The sequence below is a fragment of the Monodelphis domestica genome, chromosome 4 (assembly GCF_027887165.1).
Source record: "Monodelphis domestica isolate mMonDom1 chromosome 4, mMonDom1.pri, whole genome shotgun sequence".
Taxonomy (NCBI): domain Eukaryota; kingdom Metazoa; phylum Chordata; class Mammalia; order Didelphimorphia; family Didelphidae; genus Monodelphis; species Monodelphis domestica.
In genome coordinates this window covers 155661927-155676907 of record NC_077230.1, presented here as the reverse complement: position 1 = coordinate 155676907, position 14981 = coordinate 155661927, and the positions used below count along the sequence as shown (strand labels likewise).

General features: G+C 38.1%; 1 protein-coding gene across 6 annotated transcripts in view; it reads right to left on the bottom strand.

The window, feature by feature from the left end:
- The window catches only part of FMNL2 (formin like 2), a 399412-nt gene that overhangs the window by 31234 nt on the left and 353197 nt on the right, over nucleotides 1-14981 (bottom strand). For all 6 annotated transcript variants that reach the window (XR_001629939.2, XM_007494168.3, XM_007494164.3 and 3 more), the window contains exons 10-14: nucleotides 14235-14309; nucleotides 11107-11217; nucleotides 7554-7703; nucleotides 3216-3317; nucleotides 1223-1541 (exon numbers count right to left, since the gene is read on the bottom strand). Coding sequence is in view for 5 of the 6 variants with exons in the window: in XM_007494168.3 (XP_007494230.2) it covers nucleotides 1223-1541; nucleotides 3216-3317; nucleotides 7554-7703; nucleotides 11107-11217; nucleotides 14235-14309 (757 nt within the window). In the remaining variant the exon portion in view is untranslated. The remainder of the gene's footprint in view (nucleotides 1-1222; nucleotides 1542-3215; nucleotides 3318-7553; nucleotides 7704-11106; nucleotides 11218-14234; nucleotides 14310-14981) is intronic.

The following is a 14981-nucleotide window of genomic DNA, read 5'->3' as shown; positions in this document are numbered from 1 at the left end:
TAAGCATCTGGGGCTGGATTTGAACTTGGGTTTATCCTGACTCTACATCCCTGACCCATTTGACCACCCAGCTGCTTCTTTTTTTTTTTTAACCTAAAATTGTATAGCAACCTTGGGTATTATGTTATTTATTGGACTTGGCTCTGATATATTCTTTGGCTATTTCTAAAAATAAATCAAATATATTTTAAGACAAATCTGTTACCAATGAAGGGGATATTCAAAATAACAGAAACATATTTTCCAATGCACACATATTTACATGGTATTTTCAAGTTTATGAAGACTCATTTTAAATAGGAGAAAATTGATGTTCTGAGAATTTAACCTTTTTGTTCAAGGTCATACTGGCACTAAGTGGTCATACCAGGTGTCACATATAGGTCCCTCTTACTCCCAAACCAGAGCTCTTTTGACTAGCACACCACACAGCCCATTCTGAAAATAACTGTAGAAGAGGAATTTGAAAGGTGACTCCTGTGCTTTTAATCACTTCCTCCATTCCTCCTCCCTTATAGTAGTCCCCTTCCTACCACCACTCCTCTTATTCCCCCACTACTTCTCTATAGGGTTCTTTAATTACCAAAAGGTGACTTCTGTGATTGGAACATTGGAACAATGATTAGATGGTTTTTGTTGTTCCATTGCTATTTCAAGTCATATCTGATTCTTTGTGACCCCATTTGGGGTTCTCTTGGCAAAGACACTAGAGTAGTTTGCCATTTCCTTCTCCAGCTCATTTTACAGATGCAAGGCTAAATGACTTGCCCAGAGACACAGAATTAGAGTCTGAGGCCAGATTTGAACTCAAGGATATGAATCTTCCTAGCTCAGCCCAGCATTCTATCCGCTTTGCCACCCACCTGTCCCAGTTAGATGGTTTTGATCTGCTAAGTTGTTTGTTTGTTTTTTAAATCAGTCATATTATTTTACCTTTACCAGTGTTAGCTTATATGAGTTGCATAGCACTCAGAGCAATGTGGACATTCAAATAAATGCTGCACAAGATTTTCTTTTCCAAGCATTCTTGATGTGAGAAGGCAATAGTAAAAATATAGACTGAATTTTAAAAATGGGGCTTACCTCTTCAGTTGTTTGCCCTTTGGAGGCTTGCCAAAAATCAGACTACAAACTGTCAGACTATCCCAGCTGGGAAGAAATTTACACACTGGTAATGACCTTCCCACTCCTGCTTCCAATTTCAGTTCTCCAGGCCTCTTACCTGTTTCAGAGGCTGCTGTAGATGGAGGTAGTGGTGGGGGAGGTGGTGGCGATGGTACTGAGGATGGGGTTCCTGGGACTTGTCCTACAAAGGCATTTGGATTGACTGTTGCCTCTGTCCCTGCTGGTAATGTCCCAGAGGCCACAACTGGCAGAATGGAAATGTCCCCATCCCCTTTCTTCTGGATTTTAATGGTCCCTTGTTTCTCCAGTTCGTGAATCTTTTTTTCCAGGGTAGACTGTCTTTGAATGGCTTCTTCTTTTTCTTTGACCATTTTCCTCAGTGTGTGGACTTGAGTGTTTGCGTCTTTGTAGATTTCCTGCAAAAGAACTCAGTCAAGAACCTATGACAGGAGAATGGGGACTGCTAGTGGCACTGTACTGGAAAACGTTTGGAGGTGGCCCCTGGGAAAGGAACATTTCTAAAATCTGAAGGTGAAGATAGAGATGTCAATATAAATTATGTAGAGCTCTATAAGAAAAAGAAAAGTGCTTATTACTGCTATATAGTACACACCATCTCTTAATTAAGTGTTAATTTGTATATATTAGCACTTTACACTACAATAGTTAACTGCCAATTAGCCATGAGTTAGAAAAGACGAGGGGCAGAGATCATCCAAAAATAATGAAAAATTTTATCATATGCTTTTCTTTTTTCAATAGCTAATTGCCTTTCCTAATTGTGGCTTGTATAAGTTAATTATAAAATTAGCTTCCTTTCCCAGGCATGTACCAGGTGAAAAAGGAAGAAGACGGCCCAAGAAGCATTCTGGAGGGAGGCCAATTTGGATTCAAAATATACCCAGGGCTAATGCACAAAACGGATCATCTGTTCATGAATAATCAAAGGTTGACTGCACTTGCTTTGCTGCAGAGAGCCTTATAATTTCTCCTTGGCCAAGATAAGGGGCTTACTGCTGCTCATCCTCCTTTTCTAGAGGGTTATATGGATAATAAAGTCATCCAAAGAGTGTATCACCAAGTGATCAATTCTAGAGCCCAGATTTGAAGCAGAAAAGAAAGCTACTACCGCTTTAAGCAAATACAAACCTCCTCCCCCAACCTTGGTCCCATCTAAGGGGGCCTGGGAGAAAGTTCATCCCATGTACAGATTGTACTTGCAAGGATTCGTGTGTGTGATCTCTTAGCCTAGACCTCCAGCAGACAGTCAAACATTCTTCACACCCTGTCTACTATTAACAATGTGCGGATCTCAATGTGAATTAAGTCCATATGTTACAACTTGGTTTCTATGGTGAGCCAGAAAATATTCAATGGAGTTAACTGCAGGATGTATAAAACTATCTAGCAATGTACCTAGATATAAGTATCACATAAAATGCGTGTCATTTCATTAACAGCAATGTGTATGAAGGCAAGCCATTGGAGTAGAAGTCTTTGATGACCTCTGTCCTTTTATGCTAAGCATAGCCCCAGGCACATGGCTGGCACTTCTGAACAACTTAAATCATCCTGAGAACAAAAGCAATGCCAAATAAAATATCTGAGCTTGTTGATAATAAAATGGATTTATTTTGAATTTTTTTGGTAGATGCCATTGAGTCCTTTCTATGTTATGATTTCACTGTTTCCATGGAAGCCAAGAAATCTGGTTTCAAATGGAATTAAAGAAAAGAAATGCAAAGAAACCTAAATCCTAATAAAAAACAAGCGGCACGAACTAGACTCATATTGTGTTTATATTTCCAACCAAAAGCAATACTCCACACAAACTGACTCATGCCATTGCCAGATGTGAAAGTATGGCTAGACCCAACTCTGTGATAAGAAATACTAAACTAGTACCATGTTTCACATAGTTACGTATATCAGCTTTTGCTCTACTTGTTCACTTACCTAGGTATCATCTCATCAACACATTATATCAATTTATTCTCTTGATAATAATTTATTCCACTTCCAACCAGAGGAAAGCTTGAAATCACTTTCTGGAATTTTGCATCTGGGCAAATTGTCATTGCCACACTTACTCGGACGACATCCAGCTCCTTGTTCCTCTGCATAAGCTGTTTTTCCAGTTCCACAATCTTGGCCATAGCTTCATTCTCAGTGTCTTGAAGCTTTTCAGACAACTATAAGAGTTTGAAAAAGAGCTGTCACTATACAACATGGTCAAGACCCATACAGTTACCTACTTCTAAGGTCCAGAAAACCCTTCTGACTATATTATCCTGATCAGGAAAATGGCTCTGAAAAAGTATGATCAGTGCACCATGAGGATGTCCCAAGCTATCTATCTCTGGAGTATCATAGATTAAGATTTATAGACTAACCAATTTTATTTTTTCTTTGGGCAAGAATAAATTATGATAATTATAAACTGAAATTAGGGGATAGCTAAGTGGCTTAGTGGCTAGAAGACCAGGTCTGGAGAAGGGAAGTCCTGTGTTCAAATCTGGGTTTAGATACTTCTTAGTTGTGTGACCATAGGTAAGTAATTTTAATCCCAAATGCCTACCCCTTACTGCTCTTTTGCCTTGGAATGACTACTTACTATTTGTTCTAAGACAGAAGGAAAGGACTACTTAAAAAAAAAAAGAAATTAGTTCATGTGTATCTCATCAAAACTTTCTATATATTCTGGTGAAGACCAATGACCTCTGGGGTTTTCTGCCCCTATCAAAGTGGGTCAAGAACTAAATACAATTAACTGTTGATTTGCGAAACCTTTGTTCAGCCATGATATACAGTTATCATAACAATTATTGTAGCTTGGGATCTAGGCAAAAACTAGAGTCACACTTCCAATAAAGGGATAACTTGATGAGTCTAACAACAGATGTGGGTTCTCCAATTCAGTTGAATAAGTATTCCTTAATACCATTATGTGCTAGGCTCTGTGATAGGCACTGGAGGCACAATAAGCTTTTTATCTTATGGGGAACAAAATATGCCCAGGTGATCGAATACAAAATATGCATCAAGTAATTCTGGTGTAGGAGGATGTTAACAATTAAAAAGGACATATGAGATGGCATTTGAACTATGGCTTGAATGGAAGATGGGATTCCAAGAAGTCGAGGTGCATAGAGAAAACATTCCAGGGATGGGAACTAGGTAAAGCTAAGGAGGCAGGATATGGAATGCCAAACACACAGAAAACCAAGAAGGGTATTTTGTATAAAATATAGAGGGCTGTGGGTTACCCTAAACATATAGAGTAAGTGGATGCTGGTGGCAGTTTTATAGGAAGGTAGGAGATTACGTCTGTCAAGGAATTGCTTTAAATTGAAGCATTGATAGCATCTTTCAATTTCCTAGGTCTCCCTGAAAATGAAAAGTATGCTACCTCTCTTCTTAGACTTCATACTCTAACTTACAACCAGAAAATTAAGTATGGAAAATATCAATGGGAAAAGACACAAATGAAAAAGATGTATTTGAGAGACCCAGAGACATAGAAAACCAAAGAAAAAGAGGGAAATGGGGAAAGGAGGGAGAGAAGGAAGAGAGAAAATGAGAATTTAGTGTTGCTATTTGGAAGAAATTGTGGAACTGAATTCACAGCCTGAGGAGGATGTGCAGATTTAGGGATTGTATCATTTTTAGATAGATGAAGAGGTGTTACTGACTCAACTACTTGTAGTATAATTTTCTTAAGGAATCAGGGAGCTGAAAGATTACTTCTCGAAGGAGGTAACATTCTTGTAAAGGGGGAAAAATGTCTTCGGGAGCAAGAAAATAGAATTTTAATTTGCATAATGTTCAAAGCTACTTTGTTTCTGGTCAACAGCTCATATTTATTCATGAGTGTCTTTTAAGACTTTTAGTGAGATTCTAATTTTTCCCTAATTTGGAGTTATGGGGCAAGCTGCTCTCCTCCCTCATTTTAAAGGATATTTCTTCCTTATTTTGAAGTAACCAAAAACACATACCATGATAGAATAATAGATTTAGAGACAGAGAGGGCCTTAGAAGCCATCAATTCCAATCCCGTCATTTTACAAATGAGGAAACTTAAGGTAAATAGAAGTTGGAACCAGGGTCAGACAGTGTCTATAGATGAAATCTTCCTAACTTCAAGGCCAATCTCTGAAATATTGCACACTTACTTAATGCCTTATACTTCATAAAATGCTGCTCTCACAACAATCTTGTGAAATATTCATATTACAAGTACTGATTATGCTAATGGAAGATGGGAGAGATGGGATTAGACTGTGATTTCATTGTTATAGCAAATTCACTTAGGCAATTTGCAGGAAATTTAAGAATTTTCAAGTTTCCTGGGGGTACTAACAGATTACCTAGTCCAGGGTTAAGCAGTTAATGTTTGAGTTAGATATTCAATTTAGCTTTTCCCAATTCAAAGGCTAGCCCATTGTTGACTATGCCACTTTTTATTTCTCATTCTCATTTTACAGACAAGGAAACTGAGACTCAGAGAAGCTGTGAACACAAGAACTAGATTCAAATTCAGGTCTTTTGACATTGAGCCCAGGGTTCCAAGATTCATTATATAAAAATACATTGCTTCTCAAAAATACTCTTCACCTCATTTTTCAGAGCTCCTACTTTGACTCTTCAATTTGCCTACATTGGAATGAAAAGCCACCTAGACTTTCTCAAACTGTTTCTGTTTTAGTGCACATGTTCATTCAAGAAGGCACAATCAAATCCATTTGTATAACAACAATAAATGGGACTCTGCCCTGCTACAAGGAATTTGTAATTTCTACACAAACAAGAATTTCTGGTGCATAAGACAACACGTTGTGGCTCAGGTTACCAAGTGATTCCAGCTGGAGTTTCAAATGAATTGAATCAAAGAATTTGGGGGCTAGTTACATTCTCATCAAGTTAACTTTAATTACTTGCAACATTGTTTTAAGTGAAAACTCCCTGCCTCTGAAGAGGGAGAGGACCTTATCTCATCATTCCCCACAGACTGCACTTCTGGACTTCATCATCATGCCCTCTGAAATCTCTTCATCCTACAAGATATATTAGCTCTATCCCTGGTGTGTCCCCTTTCTTCTAGTTGGAGAGAAAGGAGAGGGCAGTGGAGAGCTCCCCTTTAAGGAGGGGATCATCATAAGGGAGCAGTCATCTTATCTGTTCTTCCTAGACTACTCTCCTGGACTCTCTCATGCCCCCCTTGCCAGGTACCTTTTCCCCTTTCCTTTATCCTTCCCACTCATTCACCCTTTTAGCTTCTTTTTATATGCTGTCTTCCCCCCCAGTAAATTGTGAGTTCTTTAAGGGCAGGAAATGTCTTTTGTCTTTTATTTTTTTTTGCACTCTCTCTCCCCCATTTATTCTAGTGCCTGGTACATAATAGATACTTAATAAATGTTTACTGATTGACTGTTTACACAATCATGAATGGAAACAGGCCAATTTTATTCAAAGAAAAGGATAAAGAGGGAGACTCATTGATTTCTTTGAAAATTTACATCATTACACGAAATCCATTTAGATCTGGTTAAAGTAAAACTATAGATCTTAAGAGTATTTGGCAGAAATGTGGAGATATGCGATATGGTACAGAAATATGATATGTATAGAATCAGACATCAGAGATTCAGAACCAAAAGGGGCCACAGGGGTCTTTATAAGAAGGCCTTTATTTTAGAAAAAAGGCATCTCAGGTCCAGATAAATTAAATGACAGGTGGCATGTAGCAGAGATATGATTTACACCCAAGTCCCTAGACTCCAAATCCAGAATCCTATTCTTTATGTCTCATGGAATTTTCTTCCTTGGCTCTAATGTATAAATTCATGGTAATATAATTTATACTATTTAGGATTGAATAGTTCATACATATACAAATAGTTCATACAATAATTTTTTTAGTCTTCTGGATTCTATCATCTACCTCTCTTATAGCTGCTATCAAAGAATGAAAACCATAGATCTAGAGCTGGGAAATCACCTCAGAGGTGATCTAGCCTAACCTCCACATTTTGAGGAAAATGAGTCCCATGAGAAAATTAAGTGAATTTACACCCATGATCACAAAGATAGTACACATCTGAGGTGGTATTTGAACCCAGATCCTCTGCCATTAGAGCCAAAGCTCTTCTTACTTTCTAAACAACAGTGCTTCCCTGGTCTTCAATCTTCACAGTAAGTCAGTTCAGGATAAGAAAAGCTGTCTTCTTTGAATGAAATGCAGGAGGATGTTTTTCAGTGTTCCCCCTCAGATGGTCCTAGGCTCTAATTACCCTTCTACTCTTCCCCAACTCTGCATGTTTATTTCTTGGAAGATCCAGCTTATTCCTAGTTTTCTGTACAGTAGGACATGCCTAAACCCTGGGGGTTTTTTTGGGGGGGGAGGGGGGGGTTTGCAGGGGTGTGTTTACGTGAGAAATGTTTTCTTCCAGTTCTTCAACCCTCTCCAAGGCTGCATTCTTGGTTTCTGCATCTTCAAGCAAAGCTCCCACATCAAATACATTGTCCAGGTAAGCCTGAATTTGCACCTGCAGTTTGTCACTTTCTGTATGTTTCAGCTTCTGAAATTCAAAGCACAAAATCAATTGGTGCAGGCTGGGAAAGAGGAAGCAAACAGTGGCCATCCATTCCATACATTTCATGTGTTTTGTGGAATTTTTTTTACATGCCTAGCCCTCTCTCAACCCCTCCATGAGAGTTCCAGAGGGTAATCTCCAAGGTCATGTGGAGCCCAGGTTCATTCCCATTGGGATCTAGGGCCTAGTGAATCAGTGCCCTCCCCCCAATCTGGAATATTTTATATACATAAAATGAGGTGAAAATGAGTTAAAATGTAGTTGAGAGGAAAAAAAGACACCACCAAGGATAACCTGAAATCTAAAGGGATTATTGGACTGGGCAGGGTTTCTAGCTCAGTAAAAGGTGGGAAGTTGGATGGTTTGACTCTGTGGTAGATGGAGATCTTTTCTAGCACTTACTGATCTTTGCCATTTCCTTAATTACCCCCCCCCCCCCACCGCCATGAATCAACATAGGCTATCCACCACTATGGTCCCTCAAATTATGGTTCCTAATTGCTGCCAGAATTCACCAGAACCAAAGGATGATTCTAAGATTACAATAAGAACAAAAAGGAAAAAAATTGGCCATTCTCTCCTATATCCAATGTAAACTATTCCTTGATAACGATAGACTTGGAGGCAGAAAGATCCAAATTAAAGTACTGTCTATACAGGAGCCAACAAGGTGACTCTGGGCATGTTACTTAATTTCTCCGTGTCATTTTTCTCATTGGTAAAATAAGAATAATAATAGCCCCCAATTCATATAGTTGTTTTTAAGATCAAATGAGAGAATACATGTAAAGCACTTCACAGACTTTTAAAAGTATTATATAATTCTATTATTATTATTATTTCCAAGATGGAATTACCAAAACTAGACAAAGGATTTGTTCAAATGCACCTAGTGATATTGCCATCTTAAGACTTTTCTCTTCTTCCATATCAGAGTGGAGACCAAAAGTATGAAGTGAACAGAAATTCAGAATTCCAAAATAATCCTAAGTTTTAAAAAGAAATTCTACTTTATGAGAATTCGATTATCTCCTGGAATCAAGAGGATCATTTCCAAAGCCATCTAAGGTTGTAGATCTCAATGAAGTGGCATTGTAGATATAGCCATGGACTTTGAGTCAGGAAAAAAAACAACTTTAAATTTCTTTAAACACAAAACAGAGTACAAACTAGATCAAAGAAAACCGATTCCTGAAATGAGAAGAGGAAACGGAAGAGAAAAGTTCTGTTACCTCAAGTAACAAGTGTCAAGTTGAAAAGAGAAAGCAAGTGGCAGCTGTCTCAAAACTGAACTCCAAATTAGCAGGAAGACATATATCTAATCTTCATAACAACCGTTTCTCTTCTAGTTTTAAGGCACTAACACTTCCTACAAAGGTACCTGGTGGGCTTTCTAATACCTGCTAAGAAAAACAACATGTTTACATAGTACTTCATGGCTGGTGATGTACTTCTCATATATTACCTTGTTTGAGGCTCACAATAATCCCCGTGTGTTTGCCAGCACAGGCATGAGTCTAAACTCTAGTGGCTCCCTATTGCCTCTAGGAGCAAAGACAATGCTACAGAGCATTCTTGCCCTTCAGGACCTAGTCCCCTCCTATCTTCCAGTCTTCTAACATCTTGTGCTGCAAAACATACTCTTTGAAGCCAGTGGCACTAGCCTCCTGGAGGCACATGTCCATCTCTCAGCTCCTGGAATTTTGTCTGATTAGTTAAGGGAGAAGACTGTTCTAGACATAAGAGATAAACAGACCTCCTAAACTTCCTTGAAGTTCCAACTAAAATCACACCTTCTACAGGAAGCCCTTCTGAACTCCTATTAAGTTCCTTCCCTCTGTTAATTATTTTCTATTTATTTTGTTTCTAGATCACTTTGTATATATTTGTTTGTATTTTAAATTCCTTGAAGGAAGGGAATGTCTTCTGCATCTTTTTGTATCTTCAGTACTTAGTACAGTGCCTGGCAAATAGTAGGTGCTTAATAAATGTTTATTGACTGAGGAACAAAGGAAAAGTTACATGCTACTTTGTGAGAAAATTTAGACAATTCCAGACTGAGCACATCATTCTACCTAAAGGCACCAAAATCCTCAGCTATAGAATGAGATAGGAGCTCATATTCTAAAAAAAATTAATTCTTTGGGCCCACAAAAACCTTCATTTTGTTTTTAAGGACAAGGGAGACATTAAATTGAGGGAATGGCTACTGCAAGCATTTCTTTTGTTCTTTGAGTGTGAGTAGGTTCTAGTCTTACAACCTGGGATAGAAAATTTTCTAAATTAGCTCCTGGAGATTTTCCAAATTCAATTTCATGTGTGAAAAATATACATGATGAAAAGGACCAAGATTGGTGATCTCTCTGGACTGGGTTGCTTACAAACCTTCATTGGCCTATCTTGCATCCCTCTGTCCCTTTGTATAGGAACTATGTAATCAGATTAATAAGTGTGTCTCTAACAACCAAGATTTAGACAGTTGCAGACAGACAAGAAATCAAAAAGATTTGATTGAAAAAATTCAGACTATCCATCAATAAGAGGTCAATACAACTATTGGTGGAAATAAGCTGACAGCACAATACAGTATGTTTTATAAGCAGATTCTGCAAAATTATAACCAATAGATGTCCCTAGGGCACTTAGCTTTACGATCTCAGCCCATTTGGTAAGTTTTAACCAAACATTCTACATCAGATTATGGTGGAATCTCAAGTCTAAACCAAGGCAGAGGAACTCCAGAAATAAGGCGGGTACTTTGAAAGAGAGCATGAAGTAAGAGATATGGTGCTAGGCCTCTTCACACCCTCCTACTCCAAGAACTAAAAACATCCAAAGCAATAATGGCCATTTAAAACAAAATGTGTCATTTGCTAGGTAGGTTTCCCAAGTCCTTCCCAGTGTTATCTTCATGGTACAAAGATTTACCCTTCACTTGCAGTAGTCATGGTCTTTGACTTTTACTGCCCAGAAGGTGTTCTGGTATAGCTCATAGCCTTCACAGTCCAGTAGCCTAGGCTAAGAGTGAGAACAGAGGCTGCACTGGGCTCTCACAAGCAGCTGGAGCAGCTTGGCGCATTTGTGGGATTAGCTGACTCTGCTACTAAGAGAGAGGCTGCTGCTGGCAGGAGACAGGCTGAGGTCTCAGAAGCTCTGAAAAGAATCCAGCTTTATTGGCAGAGAAGCTCACAGAAGCAGAAGATAGTGCAATATCCTGATTTGAGCCCATTAGCCAACATGGCAATAGTTTGTTGGACCATATTGAGGTCCTGATTGGTTGATTAAGAATTGAAGCCATCAAATTTTTTTCATGATGGAAATACACTAATTAGAGCTGGTCACATAAATCAAATACCATAGTACAGCCTATGGTCTGAGTGATACTCACATCCAAGTATTCATCCAGGCCTAATTTGGTGAATTCATACTGGAGATGAACTCTGAAATTCATGTCTTCAACTGAATGGACTACAATGTTAATGAACTGCATAGATGCCACCTGAAAGAAAATATATTAGAGATTAGAAGCAGTCCTGCTTTGGCCTCATTGTATGCCTTCCTCCTCCCAATCCTGTGTGGAAGTTTCTGCAGGAAAACAGTTTCCCACCTGATAATTTTGCAATCCTACTTCCATTTCCTTCTCATCCTTGCCAATGTGTTACCTTTAAACTAGCTTCCCCTCTCTAATTGACCTCTAGCTACAACTCTATACAAGTAATGATTGTATCCCCAAATTTCCCATCCCTCTAGATACCTTCTAACCCTAAAATCCTTTCAGAATTAACTAGATTCCCACTGTAGAAAATACTAGAACATAGTATAATCAATTCCATTTTTCTTTTGTAATTATAAAAACATAATTAAAGATAACTCAACAACTATTTTTCTCAAGGTTTTCATGTCATTCTTTTCTACCAAGAAAGTTCAAGCCCTCGAGGAGAACTTCATTTATTTTTCCTCTAAGAATGATTCCCACTTGATGTATTTTATTATTGTTTTCATTGGTACATATTCATCCCGTAGGGCTGCTTATTCCTTTAAGATACATAAATAGCCTCTCTGGCCACAAAGGTACTTATTAGTTGTATAGAATACTACACAGTAACCACAGGCCCCAGGAGAGTCTAGTCTCCCCACCTGCAAAATGAAGGGATTGGACCACATAACCTCTAAGATTCCTTCCAGCTCTGATAGTCTGTATTTCTAGGCTATTTATAAAGATCCCCAAACTTTTTTTTTTATTCCATGTTTCCAGGCTGAATATAGACAAACCAGCAGAATCTTCCTCCCCTTACATGAATTAGAGCTAAAAGGTAACTTGGAGATGATTTAATCCAAATCCTTCATTTTATAAGTGAGAAAACTGATGATCAGAGGGGAGGATCAATTTGACCAAGGTCTTAAAAGTAGCAAAGAGCAAAGTTAGGATTCTTCTGAGTTCAAATCCCATGCTCTTTCCAAGATATCATGCTGTTCTATATAGTGTTTGCATTATACCTTGTATGAAGAACTTTCTAGTGCTAAGGGTTTATTTAACCAATCTCATCACCAAGGGAGTCATACAGTATCTTTTTTCAGGAGATTTTAAAGAAAAGGGTCAGTAGGTTTGGGGTTTATTTGCTTGTTCCATGAATTTATTCCTTCCCTCTTTTCATAAGCAAGTCTAAATGACCTGTGAAGGACACTTCGTTCCAGCTGACCCATGAGGCAAAAGGAAAAGAAGAATCCAGTCACATTCATGGGCACTCTCGACTTTCCTTCACTGTAGGACTTGGGCTGTTTTCTCTTCTAAAGTGATTTGTTACATACTATTTTAAATAACATGTAGCTCTAGTTAATACCAGATGGTGGTAGCAGGATTGCAAATGTTCACTTATTTGCTATTACCCATGTACTGTTCTGCACAGAAGAGCTGCCATGTTTCTAATAAGCTCAAGGACCAAAAGAAGAAACCTCACTAAAGAGTAGAATGCAAAACATAAATTCATTTGTGAGTGAAGGTGTGAGTTTGATTTAGAGAGACATATTTCATAGCTTTATGTTAGCAGCTTTAACTCATACAATGCCTCCATATATACACAATGAAGAGGGGGTGAACACTTTTTTTTTTTTTGGCAAGTGAGATAACCAAAATGTGGATGTCTCAACATCCTTAATATAATTAGCAATTTCAGGTCACTTAGGAAGACTCAAAAGACAAAAAAGAATGTGAACTCTATACCTCTTTAGAAACAATTATCAATGTTAAAATTTCACTGAAAAATATTAGGGCATCGCAGTAATTTCCACAAATCAACAAAGAAGCTCCATGTCTATTGATTTGTAGTATAATGCTTTAGAAAGTTTTGGTTTCTTGGAGGAACTATGAGTGGCAAAAATAAAACTATATTATTCTTGTGGTTACACATCTGTGATGCATCTTTTCCATATTTTGCTGTTAACAGTCCAAAGCACAAGAAATTTCACCAAGGTGAATTAGTTCTTTGTCTGATGTCCCATTTCAGGGATGAACGAAGTGCCAACTTTCCACATGAGTGACCCCAGAAGGGTCAGCTGCAGGCTAGGACTGACTTGGGAAGTCAAGCCCAGACAATGTCATGTCTGGTCCAAAAGAGATCCTCAGAGGAAACTGAGTTAAGTTAGGGAGAATCTGGCAATCTGAGTCTACTTCTACTTGGAGACCCTTTACTTCAAAAAATTGTATTAAGCTAGATTTTCTATCTAGTGGTTAACTTATGAAGATCAAGCCATTAATTAATGTGCCATCCTATACTTTTACTGCCTACTGGAGCCTTGGCTAGTATTGCATTATCTGTTCTTTCAGGTGTAGTGGCTAGCTAGAGAAGCCTGGCAAATGACTGATGCCTGAGAGAAACTGTCCTACCTGTATGGAAAAAGAGGGTGAGGGGAAAAGGGAAGCAAAATGAAGCTATTTAAATTCTTACAATCACTCCAATAAAACTCTAGGCATCAGAATATTAATAGGTATTTATCCAAAGCTCAAGTTAAAAAAATGCATCCCCCATCCCCTAAAGCACCTCCATTTGAAATGTTTATCAACATATTCACTTTATCTGCCAGTAAATCATTCTCCCTATCTTGTGGCACCTCAGGATTTCAACAGTTTATACTGTGTGCTGTCAGCTTGGCTGGTACCAACCAAAGAATACAGATGTTTTTAGACATTGCCAGCTCTAGCTCTAAGTGCCATACCATGACAAATGTGCGTGCCTTTGTAGGCAAAAAGCACTTTCTTTTTCCTAACTGTGAACATTTCCCTGATATTCCATGAAGTTGTTCCTATAGTCCTTTACATGATAACATGTAATATATGCATTAGAGCAAAACATCCCCATGAACCAAACTGATAAATTAAAATAGACTTTGGGGGTCTAACAATAACAAGTTGCACTCTTGTTTCATTCTGTTTACTTTGAATAATACATCTTCTACATGTTTCCCCAATGCAGAAACTTTGTGTAACAATACATTCAATTTGCTGCTAAAATAACTTACCATAAAATCTATGTTATTATCTTCATTTCTGAAATGTTCCATTAGCTTCTCAAAACGCTGTTTTTCGCCACAAACCTGAAAATACACACATATTTTCATCAAACATGTAAAATTCCTTTCTGCAGAGTTCCAAAATCATATTCAGAAACAATTAGAATTAACAGGCCTTTCCACAAAGTCAGTATTTTTTCTCCTTTCTCATAGGGCATAATTCTCCTGTAGGTTACCCTAACTCTCAGATCTGAATGTGGACCAGCTTAAAAGGATAATAAAGTAGTAGTAGGCTTTCACTGAATGTTGCCTTGATATCCCAAAGCCCTTTTTCCCTCTGTGTAGCTGCTTGTGCCACCTAATTCTGAAATATGTGCCTAGACCCTAGAAAATTGTTACGTGGCAGAAAAACAAAGGGAAGAAATGTTTGTGAAGTTGTTTCTAAAATTCTTGCCTTTCAAAATGCACAGATTATTTGGGATAACTGAGATGGATTCTCCTGGGAGAAGTCAGCTAGGCATACTTGAAATTATATTAACCCTTTTAGTCCACAGAGGCACTGCAGTCCCAAGAGAGTAGTATCAACTAAGTATTATCCCTAAACCATAGGAGTTTGAAATGTGTACATGGAACTCAATATGAACATGGCATTTTTATTTAAATTCCAACAGTTTATTTAACATGATTCAGGCCCTTCAGGGCAGAAGTAGCCACATATGACATTTCCTACACTCTGAGGGAAAAAAAGATCCAAGC